Source organism: Prunus dulcis, chromosome 3 (genome assembly GCF_902201215.1).
Source record: "Prunus dulcis chromosome 3, ALMONDv2, whole genome shotgun sequence".
Lineage (NCBI taxonomy): Eukaryota > Viridiplantae > Streptophyta > Magnoliopsida > Rosales > Rosaceae > Prunus > Prunus dulcis.
The window spans coordinates 7,034,141-7,061,986 of NC_047652.1; the positions used below are offsets into that span (position 1 = coordinate 7,034,141).

General features: G+C 35.9%; 3 protein-coding genes and 1 long non-coding RNA gene across 5 annotated transcripts; 1 reads left to right on the forward strand and 3 right to left on the reverse strand.

Annotated features, from left to right (window-relative positions):
• Positions 1-13,851: 13,851 nt before the first annotated feature.
• LOC117622584 (aquaporin NIP6-1) lies at positions 13,852-16,993 on the forward strand. 2 transcript variants are annotated; one of them, XM_034353318.1, is made up of 5 exons: positions 13,852-14,415; positions 14,626-14,850; positions 14,972-15,166; positions 15,958-16,123; positions 16,426-16,525. In XM_034353318.1, the coding sequence occupies exons 1-5, from the start codon at positions 14,176-14,178 to the stop codon at positions 16,446-16,448; spliced, it is 849 nt and encodes a 282-aa protein (XP_034209209.1). In that variant the 5' UTR covers positions 13,852-14,175; the 3' UTR covers positions 16,449-16,525. The 2 variants fall into 2 exon arrangements, with proteins under 2 accessions (XP_034209209.1, XP_034209207.1); XM_034353316.1 differs by having other exon boundaries at positions 13,860-14,415; positions 15,958-16,019; positions 16,426-16,993.
• Positions 16,197-19,267, reverse strand: LOC117622585. Its single transcript, XR_004585008.1, has 2 exons — positions 19,062-19,267; positions 16,197-16,649 (listed from the first exon to the last, which is right to left on the reverse strand). It is a non-coding gene; the product is annotated as an uncharacterized LOC117622585 (long non-coding RNA).
• A 34-nt stretch (positions 19,268-19,301) lies between these two features.
• On the reverse strand, positions 19,302-19,956 carry LOC117622747. Its single transcript, XM_034353514.1, has one exon. It carries the CDS (start codon positions 19,699-19,701, stop codon positions 19,363-19,365), a length of 339 nt encoding a protein of 112 aa, XP_034209405.1. The 5' UTR covers positions 19,702-19,956; the 3' UTR covers positions 19,302-19,362.
• A 2,027-nt stretch (positions 19,957-21,983) lies between these two features.
• Positions 21,984-25,427, reverse strand: LOC117623420 (60S ribosomal protein L7-1). Its single transcript, XM_034354395.1, has 5 exons — positions 25,080-25,427; positions 24,328-24,425; positions 24,100-24,237; positions 22,480-22,582; positions 21,984-22,369 (listed from the first exon to the last, which is right to left on the reverse strand). Exons 1-5 carry the CDS (start codon positions 25,275-25,277, stop codon positions 22,154-22,156), a joined length of 753 nt encoding a protein of 250 aa, XP_034210286.1. The 5' UTR covers positions 25,278-25,427; the 3' UTR covers positions 21,984-22,153.
• Positions 25,428-27,846: the final 2,419 nt, after the last annotated feature.

A 27,846-nucleotide genomic window follows, 5' to 3' on the forward strand; every position in this document is an offset into this window, starting at 1 on the left:
ATTACTATTCATCATATTCCACTTTTCATGTATATTCGTATGAGTGAGAGAAGTGAGCTACTTCTGTGACAGATTTACACAGAGATTAAATCCCAGCCTTTGATCCTATCATCCTATAAGATGATACCACTTGTCATAATATGACATTTAGATCTTAGGCTAGATAAGAGACCACTTGGACTATGATCCAATGGCTCAAATTACATTAAAAAAATTAAAACTTATAAAATGAAAGGTAAAACAGACTTTGTGACTTTGGCTCCAAGGTTTTCAGCTTAAGGGTTACACATCAACAGTTTATTGTAATATGGCAAACTAAACGACCAAAACCTGAGGAACTTTGTTTAGTAGTTCCCCACAAACTTGGTAATGCAAGAACACCAGAAGCCGCCCTACACAACAGGACAGCTGTTATTCAATTCTACTAGACACAGATTGAAAAAGTTCCTTTACCACAACCTATATTGTCCACAGCTATAAGTGAAATTGTAGTGTCTCCAATTTTGATCTTCCAGTGAGTATTTTATCATTGACAAAAATAATTAGTGTCTCCAATTTTGATCTTCCAGTGAGTATTTTATCATTGACAAAAATAATTTCAGAATTCTTCAACCTCTCTATTACTGTATAACTTATCAAATTACTGTGTAATGAAACTGCCAATAATCCTGTTGTTACTAGCAAAACACATGCATGTCTTTCTACTAATCTTTTATAATAGACAAAACTGAAAGCTTATCATTGGTAGAAGGAAAAGATAAAAAATAAAACACGAAAATCCTTCCAGTTTCAAAGTGAATGTGGCAAGGCAATCATGAATGTGTAGATTGTTGGGTGTAACAATCAGCCAAAACTATAGCAAAACAAATAGAAGATCTGGAAAAACTGTAACTTTAAAATAATAAGGAAGGCTCACCTTCGCCTCATGTTCTCTTTCGCCTGAGTGTCTTTATTTTGCTTAAGATATAACTGATAACCTCCTTCAGTATGGCTTTCCTTCCTTCTTTGACGTTCCAAAGTTCAGAGATAATTATAATATCAGTATACACACAAATACAAAGGAAAAAGAAATACATATTGCTATTAATTCTTTACGAGCTTTCTGTAACTCATCATTGCTTTGGCGCTCTTTGGTGATAAGAGTTTGATTTAGAGATTCTAAATCTTTAAACAATTTAATCAAGAACTCAAATTTTGAGTCTGTAGGTTTGGAGGAAAGAGTTGTTTGAGTCCAAGCAATACACATAATTGTATTCTAGAGGGTGCGTGCGTGGGGGTGATTTAAGTTTTACTTCATTTGGGTTGGAGATGAACCATCTCCAACCCAAGGGATAGAAACTGAAATTTTGAGTTTAGCCTCTAAAAAGCTTCTCCAACCCATGTATTTTGGGAGGTGAAAATTTGAGAAATCCCAAAACTGGACTGGATTTCCAGTGTGCTTTCTGCCTGGACTAATAAATTCATGGGGCCCAAATTTGCTTTAATTTATATTTTTTTTTATTGAATGCTAGAAGCTCACGTGATGGGCTATTGATGTTGGCCCGCTGTGACAAGTGGGAAAGAAGATTCTCATTCCTTTATTGAGCACCAACGGATACTTTTTCAAATCAAATGTTATGCTGTTTTTTTTTTAAATATTTCGACAACTATAAGATCAACGATTCTGATTTATTTTAGGCAATCTCAACAGTAAAATTTCACATCCAACGGCTCAAATTTAAATCCAACGGTCAAATTAATATTTATAATTAATCTAAGTCAGATCCAACCCCAAAATTTATTCCAAACTCTATAAATAGCCATTCATTTGGTAAATAATCCACCAAAAATCATTTTTTTCCTTTCTCCCCTTGTTATAATTTTTCATTCTACATTCATTCTTGTTGAGAATGGGCCCAAAACCCTAAAGAGGTGTGAATTGGAAACCACAAGAAGATGAGGCATTGTGTAGAGGGTGGGCTTCTGTTTCTGAAGATGGGGCTATTGGCACGAATCAATCAAACGATTCATTTTGGTTGCGTGTGTACCAAAAAATTTTGGAAAATGATCCGGGCATGAGCTGAGCCGGGGTACGATCACCGCAAGCTATTGCTTCTCGGTTCAAGATCATCAACCAACAGTGTTCTCTTTGGAAGGCATGTATAACAAAGGCCAATGCAAGGCATGTGAATGGCTCCAATCTTGAAGATGTGGTGAGTACCCATTTTTTTCAATGCTTAAATTTATAATTTTAATTGTTTTCAATTATTAACTTGATTTTTATTTTATTTCATGGGTAGGATATGAATGCAAAAACACTTTTCTTGAATGATAATAAACCTCCGAATAGGCCTTTCAAGTTGTATCATGCTTGGCAAATCTTAAAAGATTGCCCAAAATAGAACGACCTATGTGAATCTCCCACACAAACATTCAAAGATTCTTCTCATAGTGGCAATACAGTCAATTTGGAGGAAAATGAAGATGATGTGGTCATGCCCACTCCAAGGCCGTTGGGAAGAGATAAACAGAAGGATGAAAAAAAGAAAGGGAAAGGTGTTGAAAGTTATCTCAACCAAAGTGGTAAGTTCTTGTCTGAATTAATTCAACAAGGAAATTAGGCAAAAGAGGATAGGAGGCGAAAGTTAGAGCTCCTACAAGAGCAACATGCACATCAAATCAAACAAGATAAGGAGGCCAATGAACAGAGGATAATGTCCATGGACCTATCCAAATTTACTCCATGAAAGAAGAAGTATTGGGGGAATAAGCAAGATGAAATTATTGAGGCCCAGATAAATACAAGTTCCCCCTACAATCCAGAAGACAACTCTGGAGACTATTATCCAAGCCCTCCACATAGTGGTTATTAATTTACGTTTATTTGTAATTGTTGTTTATCTTTATTTATAATTGTCATTTATCTTTATTTCTAATTGTTGTTTAGCTTTATTTTTAATTATCGTTTATCTTTATTTGTAATTGTTGTTTATCTTTATTTATAATTATCGTTTATCTTTTTTTTATGATTGTCGTTTTTTTTTTCTATGATTAGTTTTTTTTATAAAAAAATTCAATGATAAACCATATAATTCATTAAAATCACACAAGCACTTTTATAATTTAAACGCACTTTCATAATTAAAACACACAACATAGCTCATTGCCCCTCTCCTTCGCATCTCCAAATGTGGTTGATCAAATCATTTATTAGATTGTGATCCACTTGTGAAGCACGAACTTTATTATGACGGACCATGTAGTCTGAGATAGTTTGTCTGTCTCGGTTTATATCGTACGTGATAGTTGGCTCAAGCTCATAAGCAAGTCTTGCTCTTGCCCTTCTAGATGTTCGTGGACAATTGTCTTGATCATCAGATTCTGCATCTAGATCCTCATACTCATCCTCAACAATCATGTTATGCAACATTATGCACGTCATCATCATTGAATGAAGTTGTTCTTTGCGCCACATACGTGCAGGTCCCCTAACAATTGCCCATTGAGCCTGAGTATTCCGAAGGCTCTTTCGACATCCTTCCTATAAGCCTCTTGTTTTTGGGCAAATAGTCTTTTTTTTGGAGTATCCGGTTGGGAAATCGTCTTAACCAATGTAGCCCAACGAGGGTAGATACCATCAGCCAAGTAATAACCCAGATTATATTCATTTCCATTGACAACATATTGGATATGGGGAGACACTTCATTCACTACATCATTGAACAACGGGGAACGAGCTAGAACGTTGATATTGTTGTTCGATCCGGCAACTCCAAAAAAGGCATGCCATATCCAAGTGTCATACGAGGCCACTGATTCTAGAACGACAGTTGGCTTATGCTTATAGCCGATAAACTGGCCTACCCAAGCAGTGGGGCAGTTCTTCTATTCCCAATGCATGCAGTCAAGACTGCTTAACATGCCTGGGAATCCTTTGCGACTAGCCTTGTGCAAGAGCCTGTAAAGGTCGACCGGATTTAGGGAACGGAGGTACCGCTGACTAGGGGTGGCAATTTCCTATACGACCCGTTACACAACTCGAAATCCACACGGAAAAAACACGACCCAAACCCGCACGATTAATAATTTGGTAATTTTTGGGTCAACCCGATGCTGACCCGTTTATAAACTGGTGGGTTTCAAGTCAACCCGCGAACTCGTTAAAATACCTGTTTAACCCGTTTATCAAACGGGTCGTGTCAACCAATGTAATACCTGCCAACCCGCGAAAAAATGAAGAAAAATATAGAGTTCACAACACACACACAAGGGGTTTCGAACCCCTGCCACCTTCATTTCTCTCCAACAATTTATCCACCATGCTATAGACAACTTTGTAATTATATACTATGCCTTTTGATATTTATAATGTTTTTTTTTAATCTCTTTTGTTTTTCTTTCTTTTCCGTATCTCTCTCTTTTTTCTTTCTTTTCCTTCTCTCTTCTCTCTAGTATAATCATAAAAAATCGTCTCAATTCATTTTTTTAAAACCCAATAAACAACAAATAATATAATCATAAAAAAGTTTAAATTGAAAGCGTCATCATCTTACAAAGTTTATGCTCATATCAACCTTACAAAAACAAATAAATTCACAACTTAATCAAAATAAGCACAAATAAGCTTCAAACCAAAATTGATTACATACTCAGAATCTTGGCTTCAATGCTTATTTCATTTCATAACATGTGATTACATACATAAGCTTGCTAATGCATACATTGAATTATGGATCACATGTTTCTTTTTCATATTTTGAGACACCTGAGGCATCATGCAAGTTTGCCACCTGAGCTTTCAAGGAAGCCACCTCTTTTGCAAACTTTTTTTTTTCTTTTTTTTTGTTTAAGTTTGGGAATGGTGTTTTCTTTTTCTTTTTCTTTTGCAAACTTGTTTGCATAAGAATTTTATTTTTCAAAATCAATGTTAGTTATGATGTTTGATTATTTTGTTATCTTTGGATTTATTGATTATACATGTTTGCATATGAATTTGTTTTTTTTAAAATCAATATTTGTTGTGGTATTTGATTATTTTTGTTATCTTTGAACTGTTTGAATTTGTTGATTATACATGCTTGCATACGAATTTTGTTTTTTAAAGTCAATATTTGTTATAGTGTTTGATTTTTTTCATTATCTTTTGACAGTTTGAATTTATTAATTATTATACATGTTTGCATATGAATTTTGTTTTTAAAATCCATGTTTGTTAGCTGGAACTGGAATGGTAACCATTAAATTAATTAATTATTCTTTTATAATATAAAGACTCTTGGTGGAGTGTTGGTAAGCTCTTGGGTTTTAAAGAAGGAGGACATGGGTTCGAAACCCCTTGCCGCCAACCTCTCTTTTTTCTTTCTTTCTTTTCCTTCTCTCTCTTTTTTTCTTTCTTTTCCTCCTCTCTCTCTCTCTCTCTCTCTCTCTCTTTTTCTTTCTTTTCCTTACATTTTCTCTCCTCTCTCTATTTTTTTTCTTTAAATTTTTTCAGTTATGAGTTTTGTAACATGCATGTTATTATTTATGAAATTTAATCACGGGTAGTCAAAGTTTATAGTTCTTTGTACATAGCGATGTTGCTTTATTAGTTGCTACCACTTTTATTAAACAGGTTATTAACCAGGTAACCTGTTTAATAACCTGTTTAAGGCGACCCGTACCCGTATCCGACACGACACGATTATTAAATGGGTCGGGTTTGGGTTGAGCATTCTTGACACGTTTATTATCCCGACACGACACGGCCCATTGCCAGCCCTACCACTGACCATACACGGCTTCAATAACAGAACAAAACTTTCACAAACATTCAAGGGTTGTAGATTCACCCAATCTACAGTATTCGTAGGTGGAGTCTGCTTTGCATCCATATGCGAGCATTCAAAAAATGGCTATTAGCTTCTGCTCTGGGGATAGACTTTGTCGTCCACAAGCGTCTATCTTATGGGTAAAGTATGGCTCATGTGCAACAACATCATTCAAGATGCGATAGCAAAGCTCTCTTCTCATGCGGAACCGCCTGCAAAAGTCCACTGGGGGATAAAGTGATCTTTCACAGAAGTAGTCCTCCATACGACTCTTATGATGTTTTTCTCTCTTCCGATTCTTGTATTCACGGCCTACAACAGAACCACCATGTTTGGATTGTTGAGCATATTGCTCCAGCAAAAACGTATAGTGTTGAACAGCCGTTGCAACCCTCTGTTGATGAAGGTCATCATCATCAGAATCATCATTGAAGAAATTTTGTATAGCCTTCCCACGTGAATTCATTGTAAGAAGGAGAATTGAAGGAGATTGTGTGGTCAATTCAATAGAATAACACTTCTTAAATAGACAAGAGAAAGAGATGACCTACATGTTTGAAAATAATTGAATGAAGATAGGAAAAGTTAGGAAAGATAAGGGAATCCAATAAAGTGATATGGACAAAGTTGAGCAATGGTTCATAACATGATTGAAACAAGACAATAGGGGATGGGAAAGAGTTCAGAAAATAATTGAAGAACACAAGTGGAGGTGGGCAAAAGTTCAGAACATTATTGAATGAGGATAAAGGAATCCAATGAAGTAAAAGTAAAAGTAAAAATGGAAGAAAATTATGGCAATGGCTTCAATGAAGGGTTCGAATTATTCCGGGCATACGTATGGTGTTGTACTTGTTTTTATTTTTAAGTAAAATTCTATTATGTTTTGGAATTTTAATTTTTTTAGGTTAAAATGTTTAGAAAATTAAATCACGAGTATTGAAACAAAAATAATGTCAAGAAAAAAAAAATATCGGTTAATCATTCTTAAACAATTTAATAAAGTAGCAGACTCAAATTATGAGTCTGCAAGGTTGGAGGCAAAAAAATTTTGAGTCCTGAAAATACATGAATAGTTGTATTTTGAAGGGTGGAAATTTGAGTTTAGCCCCAACATTGTTGGATATGGTCTTAGAACCCAAGAGGCATCTTTGGGGCAAGTTATCTTTCCTACAACAGGAAACTTTAAGATAATCCCCAATGGGGCTGGTAGTGAGTCTCTATACTCCATGGGGCTATAAAAGTAACAAGCCCAAAATGAAAAAGCATCCCTAGTGACGCACGATTAATATTTCACTTGATAAGGTCGCTTATCTTAAATAATAATATAGATATTTTGGATACAATGATATCTTATTAAGATATAATATTTAACCTAGTACATAATAGGTTTCAATCCGATGAATAAGTAGTTGGAAACACATTTAGAAAGTGTGTATTATGTTTGTCCCTCTAATTTGATGGGTAAAACAAATTTAATATAAATCCTTTCATAACATAACTTCATCACAATAGTATGCCCATGAATCAGCTTGAATATGCAACAAAATTTTCACACAACATGTATGAGCATTGGATCCTTTGTTATGATTGTTTTGTCAAACATGATTTTGATTTCATGACTTCAGATTTGGTGACACATTTCTCTTTTATTCTTTTGGCTCATGTTGTTGTATTGAAGGTGCTATTGGGTGCTCGTTATTCACTAACATTCAAGGCCAGTATAAATCATGTTCAAATTGCATTGAAGGCGAGTTTTCATCATGAGTTGACCACCCCTCTATAAATAACTAATATTGTAAGTAGCATGAATTCATCAAATAAGAGGCATGAATTATGGGTAAACTGTTGCAATGAGTTAAATATGAAAAAGAAAAATGTAGACAATGATGTTACACATAGGTGGAATTCCACCTATCAACTATTAAAAGTTGCAATTGAGCATAAATTGGTTTTGAATCTCACTTTTGAATTTTTTTTTACACATGTTATGAATTAAAATAATTTTTTATTGTTGTCTAAAATATTATAACAAAAAGATTTAATAGACTTTTTTTTTTTTTAAAAAGCCCGACCTAACCCGAAAAAGAAAAGTCCATAAAGCCTAGCCTGAGCTCTACTCAAACCCAAAAATTTCGGGTCGGCCCGCCCTATGACGAACCCAATAGGTAGGTTAGTAGCTTGTGGGGTGATGATAACCATTGTGTCTACCACAATTGATCTCATGCTAGACTTCAAGATGTGTTTTGGGCAAGATAACATAAGATTGAGTCCAAGAAAAAATATGTGTCGGCGGGGCCCAAAGCAGACAATATCTTGCTAAGAGAGAGGGTTGTGACAATTTGGTATCAGAGCTAGACTAGAAGTCTCAAACGGACCGGGACGGTCCGAGCACAACCAGCTTAAGTAAGGCCTAACACGACAAGGCCGTATCATTGGGGGGTTCGAGACGAGGTAATTAGGTCCAATGCTGCTATTTCTACCACCTGTCCTATTTTCCCACTCACCTTATCTTTAAACTTTTAAAACAAATTTAACCATACTGTAAAATGACTTAAAAGGACTTAAGGAAAAAAATAGAGAAAAAAACAAAAGACGTAGACTTCTCAAGTTCTCACAAACCCTATCGTTTGATAGAAAGAAAAAGAACACAAGAAAGCTACGACTCCTTGCTCATGATTCCTCTTATGACTTTTCAGTGCTCAGAACTTAATTCTCAAATAATTTTCTTCTCTTTTCTATTCATTCAATCAAATTGTTTATGAAGAAGAGAACAACAAAAAAATCAATGTTGAAGAGAACAATTTTGGCGAAAAAGTAAGGAAATCCTATTTGAGCAGAATTTCTAAGATCTTTACGATTACTTACAGCATTGGGAGATGAGTATTGCTTAGACTCTGATATTTTTTCTTAAACAAATTAAAAATCTGAAAACTTGGGGATGAATCAATAATTCTACGATTTGGGCTCTGTTGATTACACAAAGAACGTTCCTTACAAAACCAATTTGGCTGAGGATTTTTTTGAGGCATAAGAAGGTGAAGAAGGCTTTGGGGGGTTAATGAGTTGTTGGTTTTTGAGGAATGCAGTGATTTGGTAGGGGATATTTTGCATGAAGATGTGATGAAGAGTGTGAAATACATGGTGAAATATTTGATGAAGAAGGACAAGTCTTGTTGTACCAGAGGAAGTTTGATTTGAGAGATAGTGTGTTTTTCATTGAGGCAAAGAGAGATGTATAGTAAACATGAGAGACAGAGAGAGATAAAGCGTGAGAGATGGAAAATAAGATACAATAAAAATGAGAGAGATGTGTGGGCTGTCAGAGAGAGAGAAGACGTGAGCAGAGAGAATAAAAGGAGAGAGGAAATAAGGTAATAATTAAAAGGGTATTTTAGGAATATTGGTGGGTGGAAAAATAAGATTGTGTTTTTTAAAATTTATATGGTGGGTGGGAAGATAAGGTGGGTGAAAAAAATAAGACAGGTGGGTGGAAATAGCAACACTCTTATTAAATTATATTTGTTTTAGAGAAAAATAATATATAATATATTTATATTTTTATATTTATATATTAAATTTAAGTTTATTTCTTTTCTCTAATAATATATATTAAAATATAATGTTTTCTTTATATATAAAATAATAATTTTGTTTTTGAAGTTTCAATTTTTAAAACCCAAAGAATAATGTTTTTTCAACAAATAATAAATCTTGTTAGTATATACATAATTGTAAAAAGATTTAAATGAAGATGTAAAAAAAATTACAAAAACAAAAGCAATACATATGTCAAATTTGGCATGGGCCCATATCGACCCGTTTAGTGGCCCGACACGAGCACTGGCCAATTCCATACGGGCTAGGGCTGTGGACACTGGCAAACCTACAAAGGCGCAAGGAGGTGCAAACTGCACCTCTCCTCGCCGGAAAACACTGTGGAGGTGGCGCACTTTGACCCTCTGGTTTGCCCACCAACTGTTTGTGTTTTTGCCCGAGTGAAATTCCTTTCTATTTGATGAGCTGTTGTACGTTTGTTTTTCTTGTGCTGCTGTGTTGTGCGCACAGCGCGTGCTTTTTTTTTTTTTTTTTTTTTAAAGTCCTGGCCTAAAACGACTTCATTTTGGACCAGGCAAAAGAAAGAAAAAAAAAAATAGAAACGTGCACAAGGCCTTACCCAATATGGAATCAGTATAGCATATTATATATAAACCCTATTAATGAAGAGCGGAGCGGAGCAATTCAAAACTATAAGCTCCGTTTGTCGAAGTTTCTCTTGCGGCAATCAGATTCAGACCCAATCCTTTTGCAAGGTTAGGGATTTTTTTGCTTATGTTGTTGTTCTCTTTTAGTTTTTCTTTCTTCTCTTTTTATTTATTTATTATAATATTTTTTTTTCATATATATTTTTTCCTGTTTTGGCTTTCACTGTATTTGCATAATCATTAACAAACTCGAGAGAGAAGAAGAGGTTGTGCAATGCATAGCTCGAGGTAGGATCAATTATAATTTGATTGTTTAATTGATGAAGTAATATGCATTTTGTAATGTTATTTTTCTTTTCATGAATTATTAATGACGTTAGTATTGTTTAAATTTTAAGGATATTTGGTTCTCTAAATTTTGTTGTTGTTGAGCTTTTAGCTTTTGAAAATTGCCTATTCTCTGAAAAATTCCTAGATCTTTCACTACCTGTGGACTCTAGTTGGGATTGATGATTTTCATAAATGCACGCATTTGGCACGTCCCATTTATTAAGTGGGTCGACTCTAAATGGATTGGACCAAGCCGACACAGCCCGTTTAACACCTCTAAGTTGGACCCTTGCCGAACGTGTGCTAGCGAGAATGTTGGGCCCCAAGGGGTAGGGGTGGCAATTTCGGACACGACCCGATACACGACTCGAAACCCGCACGAGAAATTACCGGGTTCAACCTGCACGATAAAAAAAAACAAGTCAATTTCAGGTCAACCCGTTCTGACTCGTTTAATAAACGAGTGGGTTTTGGGTCAACCCGCTATAATACATATCTAACCCGTTTATTAAACGGGTCATGTCACGAGTCGTGTCAACCCGTGTACAACCCCCTAACCCGCAAAAAAATAAAGACAAATGGAGACTTCAACACACACACAAGTGGTTTCGAACTCCTACCATCCTCATTTCTCTCAAACATCTTATCCACCATGCTACAAACAACTTTGTGATTTTATGGTATGCCTTCTGATATTTATAATATTTCTTTTTCTTTTGTGTTTTCCTTTCTTTTCCGTCTCTCTTCTCCTCTTTTTTTCTTTTTTTTTTTCTTTTCCTTCTTTCTTCTTTCTCCTCTCTCTCTCTCTCTCTCTTTTTTCTCTCTTTTCCTTTCCTCTTCTCTCCTATTTTTTTTTTCTTTCTTTTCCTTCTCTTTAGTTTTCTCTCATCTCTCTTTTTTCTTTATTTCTTTCTTTCCTTCAATCTCCACTCTCTCTCTCTCTCTCTCTCTCTCTCTCTCTCTCTCTCTCTCTCTCTCTCTATTTTTTTTCTTTCTTTTCCTTCTCTCTTCTCTCTTCTCTCTATCTTTTTTTTCTTTCTTTTCCTTATATTTTCTCTACTCTTTGTTTTTTTTTAATTTAAATTTTTTCGGTTGTGAGTTTTGTAACATGCATGTTATTATTTATGAACCCGTTACACGACTCGAAACCCGCACGATAAAAGACGACCCGAACCCGACACAACATATTTATTAAATGGATTGGGTTCGGGTTGAGCATTCTTGACACGTTTATTATCCCGACAAGACACGACCTATTGCCAGCCCTACCAAGGGGTACTGAGTTCAAGTCCCCATGATACCTGTGTGTATGAGTTTTCCTCCTTCCCCCTTTTAACTTTGACGAAAACAAAAATTAAAATTTTCAGTTGGAGTATGGTCCAACCAAGATCAAAGAGCTTGACATGTAGCGAGCATGGACGAGGTCCAAGCCCCACCTGTGTTCGACCCGCAATAATGTAAAACCAACTTTTTCTGATAATTTTTTGAATAAAAAGGCTGTTATAGATAGCAAAGAGAACCACTGATAAAAGAGAAGAAATGTACTCTGAAATGTTTTCTTAAAATAATAAATTAATTAGTAACAATTTTATTTTTTAAAACTTCATTGATAAAAGAAGATATATATATATATATATATATATATATATATTATATGCATTTTCTTGGAAACCACCTTGAAGTATTGTCGAAGCTTCACCAAGAACTACATCGTCAGCCCACTTTCAAGGGCCTTGAGTAAAATTATAATCCCCAGATTGCATATGGGTTCTCATTGTTTATATAGATCTTCCATTAAAAAAAATAAAAAAAATAAAAAAATTTAGCACACTCTCAGAAAAATTTCTGGCTCGGTCATTGCCTATTTATATAGCCAGTATTAATAAATATAAATATATAATTATTATTTGAATGGATATATGTATATAATATTGTTGCTGCTCACTACGAAAGATTCTCTGCATCAGTCTTGAATTGTTTGTCTTTCTAATAGTATTTAATTAGTGAGTGATTTAATAATGTGACACAGAGACATAAATACATGTACTGAGTGATGCATATGCTTCAGACAGTTTAAGCATGTCCCGCAAGCATGTTGCTTGACTTAATTATGAAGGTGATCACGCAGATTAACTTATCAAAGGTAGAAGGAAGCTATAAAATAATTAAGCTAGCTAAGTATCTTCATTAATTAGTTGGGGGGAAGGGGAAATTAAGCTGTTCCTATAATAGTGATCCACTTGCTTCTTTTCACATTGGGTGAAAAGTGACTGTTGTAGAAGAGGTTTGGCTCAACTGGTTTATGGTTTAGAAATTTAAACTTTCCAATTCATAAATTTAGAATGAGTGAAGGTAGATCTAGATTCAATTCCCTTTATGAAAAGAAAAACAAAAAGAGGCAGTTTTAAATAAAAACCTTGGTTTAATCGAATATTGGATAGAAAAATGGAGGAGAAAATGCTCTTAACTATTTTCAATGAAAACTTTTGCAGGCGATAGCTATAGACAATAATGTCGGATGGATTTTTAAAAGTAGGGGTGGGTACAGTTTGAATTGAATTGATTTTATTGAAAAATCATGTTCGAATCAATTATACTATAACAGTTTGGTTCAATTTAGTTTTGATACAAACAAGTGAGAAAACTAAACCAAACCAAACCAATTTTGGACGGTTTGACTTCGGCGATTTGGTCATAAGCCCAATCCTTTTTTCTTTCACATTTTTCTTCAACTTTGTTAGCCATATTATAACAACAAAAAATTTCATAACTCACTATATCAAACCATCCTAAAATTTAACATGACATCAAACTTCAAAATTAAATAACTAATATAGTTGCACATGGGGTGGCATCACAGTAAAAAAAATGGGTCAAACTCTCCCCTCCCCCCACGTGCACACGGGTTCGATTCACTTAGGAGACAATCTTGAGGCAATCCCAATAATACTCCCCCTCCCCCTCCTCCCTAATGAACAACACAAAAAAAACTAAACTAAACTAAACTAAAATACTTACTATTTAAGATCAATAACTTCAAATTTCAACATCTTTACCTACTTGTTATCCAATAAGATAATTACACGTGTAAAATAAATATAAATATACCAATATGGAAAAACTCAATGTGGCAATTGAATCAAACCATCACGGTTGAGTTTGGTTTCAAATTATTCAATTTTTTTTATAGTCAAAATCAAACCAAACCAAACCAAACCAAACTAATTATTATAGGTAGAACTTAGAATAGACCGGTTTGATGAGTTTGGCAAAATGGATCCCTGCCAATCGAAAAGCATAAAATCTTTGCTATCTCTTCACGTGGCAATCATATGAGAGTAAAAGCATATCAAACAAATTGCCTGTAATTTACCCAACCACACAATACAATACATGCACTGCACATCCAAAGATGGCGGTTTGGCTTGCACAATTATTGAGCTTATTATGGACATTGAATTTACATTATTTTGAAGTAAAAATGGAAAATAAATAAATAAAATCTGAGTGTCCTACCGTCCGCTTCCCTCATATCCAGCAGTTTCAACCACTTACTTCTTTTCTTACCTTTTTTTTATAATTATTTGTATAAACTCCCTTTTTGTTTTCCCTTGAGATTCTCCAAGTCAACCAACTTAATACTATATAATCAGAGCTCACTCACACTCATGAACACATAAAGAGACTTAATACTATATAATCAGAGCTCATGAGCACATAAAGAGAGAGAGAGAGAGAGAGAGAGAGATACAAACAAGTGAAACAGAAAGTTGAAGTTTCCTCTTCTCTCTGAACTTTTATTTATTATTTCACACCTTTTGTACCTTTTCATTTTTGTTTTGTTTTGGAAGTAAATGGACAATAATAATGAGGAAGTTCCATCAGCTCCTTCAACTCCTGTAACACCAGGCACTCCTGGGGCTCCTCTCTTTGGTGGGTTCAAGGCAGATCACAGAAGCAGTGGGATTGGTAGGAAATCACTCCTCAAGAGCTGCAGCAGATGCTTCACTGTTGAAGATTGGGCTTTGGAAGAAGGCACATTGCCTAAAGTTTCTTGTGCTTTGCCTCACCCTCCTGTCTCACTTGCAAGAAAGGTAATTCACAAAAAAGAAGAGAGAGAGAGCTTTTCTAACATAAACCCAAAATCTCCTATCTCATGTTGCCTTCTTTTTTTTCGTTAAAAGAAAAAAAAAATGTGAAGTCTTGGCATGATATTGTGAAGAAATATGCATCAAATGTGAAATTTTAAGACCAACCCATTTTTCTTTGATGTGTGATTTCTGTTGGGTTGGTGCCAAAATCAGGTAGGAGCTGAATTTTTGGGCACTTTCATACTGATCTTTGCTGGAACAGCCACAGCCATAGTGAACCAGAAGACACAAGGCACAGAAACCCTCATAGGCCTTGCAGCCTCCACTGGCCTAGCTGTTATGATTGTGATTCTATCAACAGGCCACATCTCCGGGGCCCACCTCAACCCATCTGTCACCATAGCCTTTGCTGCACTGAAGCACTTCTCATGGAAGCATGTGAGCTGCTAGGAAGACAAGAAAACTGCATCTGTATTTAATTACCAAAATGCCAGTCTTTTTAGATCTTTGAATTCTTGGGCTAATAATGTTGTTGGGTTTGTTGGTTTGGTTTTGGCAGGTGCCAGTTTACGTTGGAGCACAAGTTTTGGCATCAATCTGTGCTGCATTTGCATTGAAAGTGATTTTTCACCCCATAATGGGTGGTGGAGTTACAGTTCCTTCAGGAAGCTATGGCCAGGCTTTTGCTTTGGAATTCATTATTAGCTTCAACCTCATGTTTGTTGTCACGGCTGTAGCCACCGACACTAGAGCTGTAAGTCTTCCCTTTCATGTGGCAATAATGAGTTTGAATGTGAAAACCTAGTTTAAAAAAAATTAAGGTTCACAGTTGTGAGTTAAATCAGTTGGTCCGTAATTAGCGCTTGTATTTTTTTTTAGAAATAGAGGTTTTGGTAATAAGAAATTTTCAGGTTCGATCATTCTAATACAACTATGTGAGAGAAGCAAATATTATAACATTATTATGCCTCTTTTCTTTTGAAATAATTTCTTTTGGAGATTCAGCTTTGTGGGGAGCTGCTGGCATAATGATATAGGATTTTTTTTTTGTTTTTTTGTTTTCATTTTGCCTTATTTTTATAGCCTTATTTTTATATTCTTAAGAGATTGGATTTTTAGGCTGGTTTAAAATAAGTATATTTCTTCCAGTTTTTCTGTCATCTTCACAGGACTTTCCAGGAGACAGGAAATCCAATCCAATTTTAAAATATGTTTAACAACAAAATGCATGAGACAAGAGTCAATGAAGTTAGCTAAATTGGGGGATGGGGCCTCCACAAGTCCAATTTCCAATGAATAAATATTAAAATTTGTTTTATCACAGTTCAAGTATCTTTCTCTAGAACCAACTACCAATGTCAACTAAGAAGTAGAAACACATCTCCAGATAAGGACTAGATAAGCCTTTCAGTAAAAATTATGTATCGGATATGTCACCTTTCACATTGTATCTTTTTCACTAGTCAGTCCCAAAAAAAAAAAAAATGCAAAGAATCTCCTAACCTAACATGACTGATTTTGGTCAAATTTTTTAACAACATGCAGGTGGGAGAATTGGCGGGAATCGCGGTGGGAGCAACTGTCATGCTCAACATACTCATAGCTGGGTATGTCAGAAACCCCAACCTATTTTACTGCAAAATCTCACTTTCGGCTGGTTGGCTGAATAATGAATGCATGAGCTATGTTACAGTCAAGTCCTCCGTGCACGGTGAGTCATTTCTGGTCGTCGATCATTGTGGGACCCACATTTGATTAACGGTCAAAAACGGCCTGCGTGAGCCTATATGAATGGGTCTATTTATCTGAAAGGACCTCTACCAAGTCCTTGAGATACAGTAAGAACACAGTTCACAGGCACGATAAATTAAATACATTCTAAATTCTATGTAGAAAAATGAATTCAGCAAGTCAATATGAAAGGGAAGTCATACAGCTCAAAGAATTACTCAAGAATAGTACTATTTCAGCATGGTATCTTGAAACTTTCTTTAATTTTCGACTATTGTGCAGGGAAACAACAGGAGCTTCCATGAACCCAGTGAGAACATTAGGGCCAGCCATAGCTGCAAACAACTACAAAGCCATATGGGTCTACCTCACTGCACCATTTCTCGGGGCACTCTTTGGGGCGGGAACTTATACGGCTGTCAAGCTGCCCGAGGAAGATGGTGACCATATTGAAAAGCCTTCAACAAGGAGCTTCAGAAGATGACCGATCAACATTATCATCAGACCTACATCAATAATCCAGAAGCCCACATCAGGACATAATGCAGAAGGCGTGTAGCAAAAGGAAGGGAGATAAAATACAGTTGCATGATGAGCTCTGGCCGGTACATACATAATATATAGAAAGGAAATAGTCTGTATTAATAATTAGCCAAGATAGAGATTCTCTCTTCCCCTCTAAGAAAGAAGAAATTTACAAACCAAAAGAGTATGAAGATGAAAATTGACACCTTTTTTTTCGGTGTGATGGGGGCAGAGCAGAATTGACCTTTGTCTACATAGATATATGAAACTAGGTAACAAAATTATTGTAGTCCTTTCTTAAAATAAGATTTGAGAAAATTGAGCTTTCAAGGAGTTCCAGCATATAGTTGTTCACCGGTTTCATTCTTTCCCAAAATCCCAGTAATCACTTAATGTGCATGAAGGACTGAAATTTACTATCTTCTGTCATATTTCTCCCCAGTCCCCTTCAAAGTTGAAATGCAAAATTCCATTTTAATCTCATTTTTCAGTTTTAGCATAAATAGCATGTGCTATCAATTGACATGTAAATAAGCTCATGGAAAATTACAATGACAGCTCACTAACACAATAAGGAGCCCTTTTGCCTAGGCCCCAGTGAATGCATCTTTTCCATTTTCGACACCAACACCAACACCAAACATGGTTCCCTTCACATGATTATATTGGATTTCACTTTCAAAGTTTCTGAGCCTGGAATGCACACACACACACATAAATGCATACAAGTGCATACCTATATAACGTGCGTATGTAACATAAATACCATGAATGCAATTGGAGAAAAAAATGTAATAAAAGAAAAAAGTACAGTTCCTTTTAGTAAAGCACTAAATGCATAACATCCAAACGCAACAGAAAATGCAAAATGTTTCATCACTAAAGTAAACAATCACGGTTCAAACAAAAGTTTATACAAGAAAATCGAAACAAGCTGAAGTTTGCCAGGGACAATCCAGAATGAAATCCAACAGAAAACATATCATTGTAGTTCCTCAGGTAAAAACAATTCAGTACCACAGTGCAAATATGTCATCCCATTCAAGTTAGTGAAAAACCTATGAGGAGGTAGCATGGGAGTTAGAATCGTGTTCACTTGTTGAATTGTATTTACTTGTTGCTTCATAACCTAAGGGCAGTAGAAAAGATCACATCAAAGAAGAAACAGCATAAATTAGCAAGAAATTAGGTTTCAAACAACCTTGCCAAAATGCTTTCCCGTTCCATATAACTGTTGATTTTAGGCTCCAAAAAATGTCTGATCAAACCAAATATCTTTGTAATGTGATTCCGTCTCACTTGACAATCATCCAAACTAGATTGACATGACAAGTCAACAACAAGCAGTACACATTGCAAGGCGACAGATTTATCTTCACCTTATTAAAGAAATAACTCCTTCACCATAACTTCGTGACTTTCTAATGTTAAAGTCCTCATTTTCAGTAGCCAAAAATATTGAACGAAATCCCCTAGGAGTTATAATGGATTAACAAATAGAAACAAACATACATGACATAGATGCTTAAACAGGAGTACATGTTCTCAAATCCTAGAGCAACAACAATACTCACGTAATCTATACAGACATAAGATTCTAGTTTGATATATCCGAAAGTTTAAAATATATGTTAAATATTGGAAATTCCAATACTTCCCATGCACTCATAACTAGGTTTTTCAATGACATAAATGGGGTGTCATACATACGTAATATGTTTAACTTTTGTAGCACGCAGGAATCCTTCTTCCTTCCAATCCACATTAATAAGAAAGAAGGCTCCACCCCAAAACTCCGATTTGAATGAAGCCACAAAGAAGGGTCCGTCCCAATTTTCCAATGAGGTCCATCCGCATAAACAAGCTCATACCTCTTATACCGATACTCTTACTATCCCCCTTCAATGAAACAAGCATTTCTACCCAATTTATCTGTTTCAAATCCCCAATTTTTCTGGTTAAGTAAGAGTTATAGCAACATATTCCACTATTATATGTCTTATTCTGTGCTAAACCATGTAAGAAATTCATTCAATACATTGAGGAGATGATAAAAGTAAATGCAACACACGCCCTGGAGCCTGGACATACACAAAAGAAAGATGAATCCTAACGTTGGAGGTCATCTTATAGAAACCACAATAAACTCAATTGAACAAAAGCGCTTTTCAGATGCTCAAGCTAACCTGCTTTTAAAAGTGAACAAGATCAATCAAGAAATTATTGTAAATTGTAAAAGCAAATGAAGTAAGCATATTGCCAACTACAATAGTTTAACCAGAGGTATAAAGAACAACCAAATCAGCGTATATGGCTTTTATCCTACATTACATGTTCAGCATTTCAGAGAAACATAAATTGGATTTAACAAAGTTATAAAAAGAAAACCGTACCTAAAGTTAACCAATTGCTTGAATGATTGCCCACTATGAAAAGCGAAATGCCTCATTTTTTTTCCTAACTTCTGCCTCACTCAAGTGGAACCCTCTTAATTTCTCCCAATCCCAAACTCAAAATCTCCACTTTCTTGCCTTTTCCCACACTTTCTCACCATCCAAACAAACTCCTCTTCTTCAACACCTCCCCCCCCGAGCCCGGCGCGCCCGCCCCCCACCCCCCCACCCCCCACCCAAACCCACCAATATTCCTCAAAAACTAGACAACCCCATTAACCATACTGACCCAAAAGCCCGATCAGACCATCGAATCCTCCTTGATCCGACCCGTCTCATTCTCGGGTCGAGTCGTGTACTTCATCAAATAGAGCACAAGGGAACCGATCAGGACGCCGAGGATATCGGCGGCGGCGTCTTTAGCGGAGGCCCCGGCGGACCTGAAGAACCCGAGCTCGTCAGCGAACTCCTTGGCTGCGCCGGCTAAGAGAGAGAGAATGGATCCGACCCGAATAGAGTGACGACGTAGAAACGGATACCGGGTTCGGGCGGCTAATGTGGAGAAGACGAGGGTGAAAGAGAAGCAGAAGAGAACATGGTGAAGCTTGTCTGGGGCTAACCACGGATCATTGTCGTCCATTTGGAGTTTCGAAGAAATATTGTGGTGTTTGGTTCGGAAGAAAGTTTGAATCTTCTGCCCTTTTATTTGTTGATCACATTCTGCTCAAAGCCAGGCGCTGTCCCCTACGAGGTTACCTTTGTTTCTTTTGGAAAATTAACTACGGTTTGGAATTCGAATTGGATGAAGGGATAGATATCTTTGAAATCCAACTTTACCTCAACCCAATCTAATTTCAGCGTCAAACACAAATAAAGTTTTTATTCTATTTTTATAATTAATCTAAGGCTTATTTACCGTAATATCTCTGAAACTTTGGTCAAATCTTACTTTATTCTTCGAAAATTAAAATGGCCCACTTAACTCCCTTGACTAAGGTTTTGTGTTCTACTTTGCTCCATACCGTTATTTCCATTCATAACTCCGTCAACTTTGATCGTGACAGAGTTATTTTAGTCTTTTTTCCACAAATGATGATGCATCATATATGCAGACTCCACTTTTCTTTTTCTTTTTATTTTGCTTAAAGTGGACTAAAATATTAATTATATAAATAAAAAATTAATTACTTATTTATTTAAAATTTTGAAAAATTAATATCAAAAAATTATCTTCTTCTTCATGTCTCTCTTTTCCCAGTAACCACCACACACCAACCCCTCCAACTCCCCACTACCACCTCCTATATCTCTCCACCATATAAACCACCAGCACCACCATACCCACATATCCAAACATCAAAACCTACCATCTAAATCACCATACCCAGCATAGGGATTGAAGAATTTAAGGAATTGTTTTGAAGATCAAGGTATTGGAGCTCCCTGAGTTGGCCTATAGAGGATGGAATTTTTCCTTCAAGTGGATTTTGAAGTAGGTCAATATGCTCAAGACCATATATCAAACCAATATCTTCAAGAATTGGGCCACTAAAGTGGTTCACTGCTAAATGGAGGCGTTTAAGATTGGGAAAATTTTATGGCAGTGGTCCTTGGAAATGGTTAATGGAGAGATTGAGATATTCAAGTTGGCCTAGATTGGTAAATACATGTTTTGGTATTTGGCTAGCAAAGAAATTTCCAGATCCAGTCCGTCGTTGATGGAGGCCGTGTTTTTAGGAGTGTACTAAGGGTTTGGGTTGATGGGTTGTGCTGGGAAAGAGGGGGCGGGTTCAGAATAATGGGCTAGGGAAGGGGGAGGTCGTGGCGAGGTGGGTGACTATGTGGATGTCGGGGCTGGGCTTGGGAGAAGTGAGAGGAATAGAGAGAGAGGTAGGGGTGTCTTGAGAAGTTGTGTAGTGGGAGGGTGGTAAGGATTGGTTGCTGGGTGGGTGATGTTGGGTAAGGGTGGAGTGGTGGTGGTGAGGGTGGCTTTGGGTTGGGTGGTGGTGGTGATCTTATGGTGTGAAGTTAGGGGAATGGGAGGGGACGACAGGGGGAGAGAGATGGTGAAGAAGAGATTTTTTTTAAAAAAAAATTTTCCCATTTTTGATATTTTTTTTCTATTAACAAGTAATTACATTTTTTTTTTTTAATTTATTATTATTAATATTTTAGTCTACTTAAGCAAAAAAAAGTGGGGCTTGCATTATCACTTATTGTAAAAAGACTAAAATAATCATGTCACGTTATCAAAATTGACGGAGTTATTAATGGAGATAAAGGTAGGGGCAAAATGGAACACCAAACCTTGGTCAAGGGGATTAAGTGGGTCATTTTAACTTTCAGGGGATAAAATGAGATTTGACCAAAGTTTAAGAGAGTACTACAGTAAATATCTAGTGTGATGGAGATTCGAACTTCAGTGCAAGAGAGGGACAACCTTGCAATTGTAATCCAACTCCTCATAATCCAATCCAACTTTAGCTCATAATCCAATCTAATCCAATCTTAGTCGTCAAACATAAACAAATATTTTTTTGATAATTAATCTAATATACAATGAGGAGGATTTGAATTTGGACAAAAGGGAGCGACAACCTTGCAATTCAACTTTACCTCATAATCCAACCCAATCTCAGTCACCAAACATAACTCGGGTTAAGATGGACTTTTTTTTTTAACCCTAACCCATGTTCTGTCTTTTGATGCCTCCAACAAAATAATTCAGTGTACGTCGAAAAAAATTGTTCTACATGGGAATATTTTTCCAAAAAGAGGAAGAAAGGTTTGAATTTTTGAAACAGTTGCTTGCAGGCAATTATCACTCGAGTTTTTGTTACGTGATTTTGATTTGATTTTGAGTCCCAAATTTCATAAGCAATTTCATCTGTGTATCGAGTAAAGGAAATAGTAAATAAGAAATTAACTTCAGAATCAGCAATGAAAAATGGGTACTAAGAACAATTCAACATTTGACGACTTTTACTGCATCAAGACATCATACAACACTGTTCTTGCATATGAAAAGAGAATACAACTGCAATCCTCATTAAACCAAAATAATTTATCTTGAGACCCCTGTTCTTCTCATGCTAATTCATCTTGCTAATTAGTTCATTGATCTTGTCCTCGCGATCGCCCGCGTCTCCACCATCCTTGTATGCCATTTTTGACCCTTTTAGTCCTACTTCTGGCTTGTTGAGCACAAAGGGCCATAGAAAACTGGTAACCTCCTTAAAATGTGGGCCAATGGTAGCAATCTCATGCACTATATCTTCTATGCATATAATATCATGCTTCCCCATTTCCTGCCAGATAAAAGACGGGTGAAAATTATGAATGTATATTTAATAAACTTTTTAAAAAAGAAGTTGACTTGTAAATTATGCCCAACATTCAACAAGACATTATCCACTACCTGTTCAATAAGGTTGTTGTCTGTCAGAGGAACTTTCTTCTTGTCTATCTTCGCAAAACCCTTCTTGTAAATCAGCTCCCTCACATTCTTAAGGTTAGGATACCTTTGAAAACAAACAAAATATCATCATAACCATGAAGCAGTGGTCAGTATACAGGCAACACTATGAGAGAAAAAATTATTGATTGCTGGATCTTTTGAACAGGATATCCATATAATTCAAAAGATTGATTAATTTAGATTTGGGGAATTATAGTGAATGTTGTCTAGCCATGTGACTACCAAAAACAACTATACTTCTCAACATTGTAGTTCAAGTACTGGAACCAAAAAAAAAAAAAGAAATCCTAGGACTAAGGCATTAGAGATGACAAAATAGATATTAACTATGAAAGGATTTCAGCCACTTGGTGTCAAAGAATAGAAAAAATATAAAACTTTTAACTTGACGATTGAATCTTAAATCTTAGAAACCATAGAACTCCCTGCTCAAGATTGTAAAAAGCACCTACGACCGTATGCGGAATTTCTTTTTGAAATGAAAAATCTCTAGACCTGTATTCAATCCTCCATATTAGCTTGAACACCCTCTGCACCTCCTTGTCTAACCAGAAATATTGTTATATGAACGAGGAAACGAAAAAACTTAAGGGGCACAATATATATCAGCACAAGCGTAACAAAAGATACCACAATAGCTTTTGCTAACATGCAATTAAGTAAACAATTGCTCCATACATTATAAACAGATATGGCCAAAGATAAGACTGAATGACAGAATAAGATTCCTAAAGCCACAGACAAACTCGTATGTACAGCGATCCTACCCAACTTGTAGACAACCCCCAGCTATTAACGTAAAAGACTTTGTTCCTTCCTTATAATTTATAAGCCTTCTTTGAACTTTGAAAGCCTCAAAGAACCCAATAAATGTTCTAGACCAAGGCTCAATTATCAGAGAAGAAACCTAACAAACAATGGACATTTCAAGGTTTGATATATTAAACAGTTCCAAAACAGACACAATATGGGAATTGACAAGTAAATAGATAGAAAACATAGAGTACACAAAAACTTCTATATATAACTGCATCTCTTAGAATATATGTGGACACTGAAAACTTCTATAAAGTCCACAGATATCCATCAGAATGTGAATGTTAACGAGAGTCCGGTTTCGGCTCCCCTGCAAATACTGAAGTTCTTAACTTATAGTTAGTTATGCGCTTGATGACAGGTTCCAACTTTGTTCTTGTACATAGCATGCAAGCATTTGTAGAAAGTCAAGCCTTAAGCTCACACATGAAGCTTCAAAAGTTTGATATGAGAAGGGCAACAAAGAGACCTAAGATACATCTAAATACAAAGTCCCAACACAACCATGGCAGAATTCTCAAGGCTCAATCTAAAAATCGGCAAACATTAAAAAATCTGAATTCCTAATTGTCTATCACAGAAAATCAACTTTTTTTTTTCATAGACACAGAAAATCAACTATTGCTCACTTCAGAATGCAAATCATGAATTTATATGAGAATGCCATTATGTCTTGTAATGCATTTAAACTCTTAGAATTGCTGGCAAAAAATTAGAAAAATAGAAGGATGTTCAACACCCTACCCATAGGAAACATACGGCTGCACCCTCAGTAACTTCTCTATTATTGCATCACTTGCTTTCACAAAGACAGCATTGAAAATCTTCCTCAATCTTAGGCTGTATAAGGTCTTCCTCACAGTAGGGTGCATGTCATTTTTCCTGAAAAAAAAAAAATTAGAAATTAGAAATAGAGGTTCAAGATAAAGATAAAGCGAAACAAAAACTCATCATCTTAAATTGCAAACCCACCCCTGTATGCGAATGACCAAAAGAAGCTGTGAGTTAGTTGTCTCCAATTCTGGCCTTTTTCTCTTTAACCTGTGTTTCATATGGACGAGGTCCATCTCCTAATAAAAAGAGCAGATAATTTCAATCAAGGACTTCATCAAAATTTAGACAGAATATGCAAATGAAGTTGCAGATAGAAAAACTAGCTTGTGGAAACATCACCAGGCTCAAGGATACTGGATAAATAGCAAGAATACCCCTACTCAACAAGCTTATAAGAGCCATCTATCTCAAGTTCGCAATTCTAGCATAACACACTCCAATTACTACAGATTTAACCATATAAAATCATTTAAGTTTTTAACACGTTATTCTCAAATCCAAAATCTAGAGAGGAAGTGCTCTACAAATATCTCAAACTTCAACATTATTTATAAACAAAACCCAATCTTTAGACCAAAATCACTATTATAAGTATATATCAAAGCATCCTTTGACAGTTTCTTTATATGCAAGCCGATTGCTAGATCAATCCCCTTCCAAAGTCTCACAAAGAACTCGAGCATAAAGACAGCAACTTACAACATTTGGGCACTTTGATAAACACCTAAAAGGTAATACCCTCTTTTACATACACAACGATAGAATGATCCTCAAATTCAAACTTGTTGATTTGAGTTTCTTTTGCACAATACAACAAAGGAAAACCATGAAATTTAACAATACCAAAACATCGCTTACAAATAAATTACAAAAAAGAGCAAATGGCTTACCCTGTAGCGAAACTCTTTGACGAAATCTTCAGGTTTCTTAATAAATTCTTGCTTATTTTTCTGAGACCTAAACTTCCTCTGCTCCAACTGCTCTTTCCTCCTTAAAGCCAGCTCTTCATTGCTTTTCCTTCTCTTCAATACAACCTCATTTACATACTTCATCTTATCTGCCATCTCATCCCCCATCTCATCCCCCATGACCCTCTTCTTCAACCACACAAACCCAGGAAAAAAAAGATTCAGAAATTTAATCTATAGAAAAGACGTGCGAGAGAGAGAGAGAGAGAGAGAGAGAGAGAGAGAGAGAGAGAGAGAAGACGCTGAGGGAGAGGGAGAAGACGCTGACTAGGGTTTAAAGTGGTGGTGCTAGACTGATGTTAGCAAAAACCCTAACTATTTAATATTTTTTTAATACTATCTGATTGGTAACGGTTAAATAAATTAATGATAAAAAAGTTTCAACAATGAACCGTGTGGTGGTAAGAGGTTGAGTTTTGAGTTGGAGGTCAAGGGTTCAAAACCTCATCCCTTCAACTTTTATAATATATTTAGCCTGTTTTGTTGATATAAGTTCGGTTCACCGACGGTTCTTGATGTTCAAAACCGCTTCGACAATTACGATTGTCGGGTTTGGCTAAAAAACGGCTCAATAATCGACCGACACTGAAAAAGTCGATTTTTTCGGGTAAAAAATTCAGTCGAGTTGGCAGACATTGCTTAGAGGAAAAACACCCATTTCAGATGGGGAGAAGCCAAGGACTCTCAAAAATGGAGGAGGAGGAAGAGCGCTCTCCTCTCGGCTTTTTTTTTTTTTTTATTTTATTTTAAAATACTTGCAGAATAACACTTTAGAAAGGAAATATGGAGTTAAATATGAATAAAGAATGAGGTAAGGGAAAGAAATTACCTTGGTAAAATACTGTGATGAATAGTACCTTAGGGGTGGCATTTTAGACTGAAAATTTTCAAAAACCAACCGACATTATACCGCATTGGAACCGCAATAGCTAAAAACCAACTGAAAATTGTGGTTTTAGAAACCGAACCGCAATTGCGGTTGCGGTATGTGATTTTGGCAACTCGCGGTTACCGCAAATCGCAAATATATATATTTTTTAAATTGCATTTTAGTAGTTAGATGTTGTGTTTTAATTTGGTTGAGTTTAATCTATTATTAATATGCTTTTATATTGTTGCTTTTGTGTTGTGTTGTGTTATAGATGGAGTCTAGCCACTCTAACACACCTAATGCCTCTAATCCCCCAAACACAAACCTATACACCCGAACACAACCTCCACTCCAACTCATAAAGAAGGGCTTCTTCTTATAATAAAATCCACTCACCACCACCTACACTTGAGTTCTCCTTTTGGTTTGTAACTTTAATTAACTTTGAATTGAATTTTTCTTTAGGTTGTGAATACTTGAGAAGTTGAGGTTGAGGTTGTGAATTTATATATGCTTGAGAAGTTGAGGTTGTGAATTTATTTCTTTAGGTTGTGAATTTATATTTTTTGGTTAAAGTATGCTTGAACTAAAAAAGCTTTAAAAAAAGCATCAAACCTAGGCTTAAAAGTGTGGAAGATTGAATTTTTATGATACAGAAAGACCACACTTAAAGATCTAAAATTGTCTAATTTAGGCCCAAAATATTCAAATCGGTTTAAACCGTTAATTCACGATTTTGCGGTTTCAAAAATTATTTTACCGCAAATAGTCGGTCGGTTTGCGGTTCGGAGAAAAATTCAAGGTTACCAAACCACAACCACCCCTATAGTACCCCATGATAAAAGTTGCACGAAACCAAGAATAGTGACCACGTAGATTGTTTCTGGAATGAATAGTGACTTAGGATGAATAGTATTTTGGGTGAATAGTGACTCTCAGAAGGTGGATGGTTATGGTGAAGGAGAGGAAGATAGGGAGGAAGGTTTTGGATAGTTTAGGTGTTAGGAAAATGAATAAGGGAATGCGTATTTATAGAATACTCAGACAGTTTTGATTAATTCAAATATTTAATTTGAAGGTCTATTTTGAAAGTTGAGTTTGGTAAAACGTGGGAAGCAGCATGATAGTTCATAGATGAATGGTCCATATGTATTCTTAATTACCAATCTAATGGCTTAGATCAAATCCGAAGTCTTTGATTTGATCCTACGATCTAGATCTTATCCTAGAATATATCAATGGTCTAGATTAAACGAGCTCATCGAGTAGAACTATAGAACCTAGTTATATCTAAAAAAATATATGAACTCAATCATTAATGGGCAAGCCAATCACAAGCTGTCAAGTGGTCCAATCACAAGCTGCCATGTGGCAGTTACTATTTTGATTTTCTTATTTTCCTACCTCAGTGTTCAGAACCAAGCGTAATAATATTCTGGAATTTTTCAGGGGCTCATAGGCATTATCCTCGATGACCTGAGGGTGAAGGGGACATATAATCTTCCTTGGATTTCGATTCCCTAAACCTCTTGTTAGGGGGGGGGGGTACTGTACCAATACCTTGGTGTGAGGTATAGTCGAGGGGGTGTAGCGGGTAAATGGATATTCTCACTACCGTACAAGATGAGTTGGATTTGATTATGATTTCTAATAGGGGTAGTTGGCCTATAAGGATTGATCGTCAGACAAGCAGATACTACAATGCTCCAAAAAATATTTGTGAAAGTGCTTGAGCATGCCAATTGATTTTGGATCCACCGTAAATGGATACGGTTTGTGTTGTGCTTATTTTTTCACTGTTTTCTAATATCAAATCAA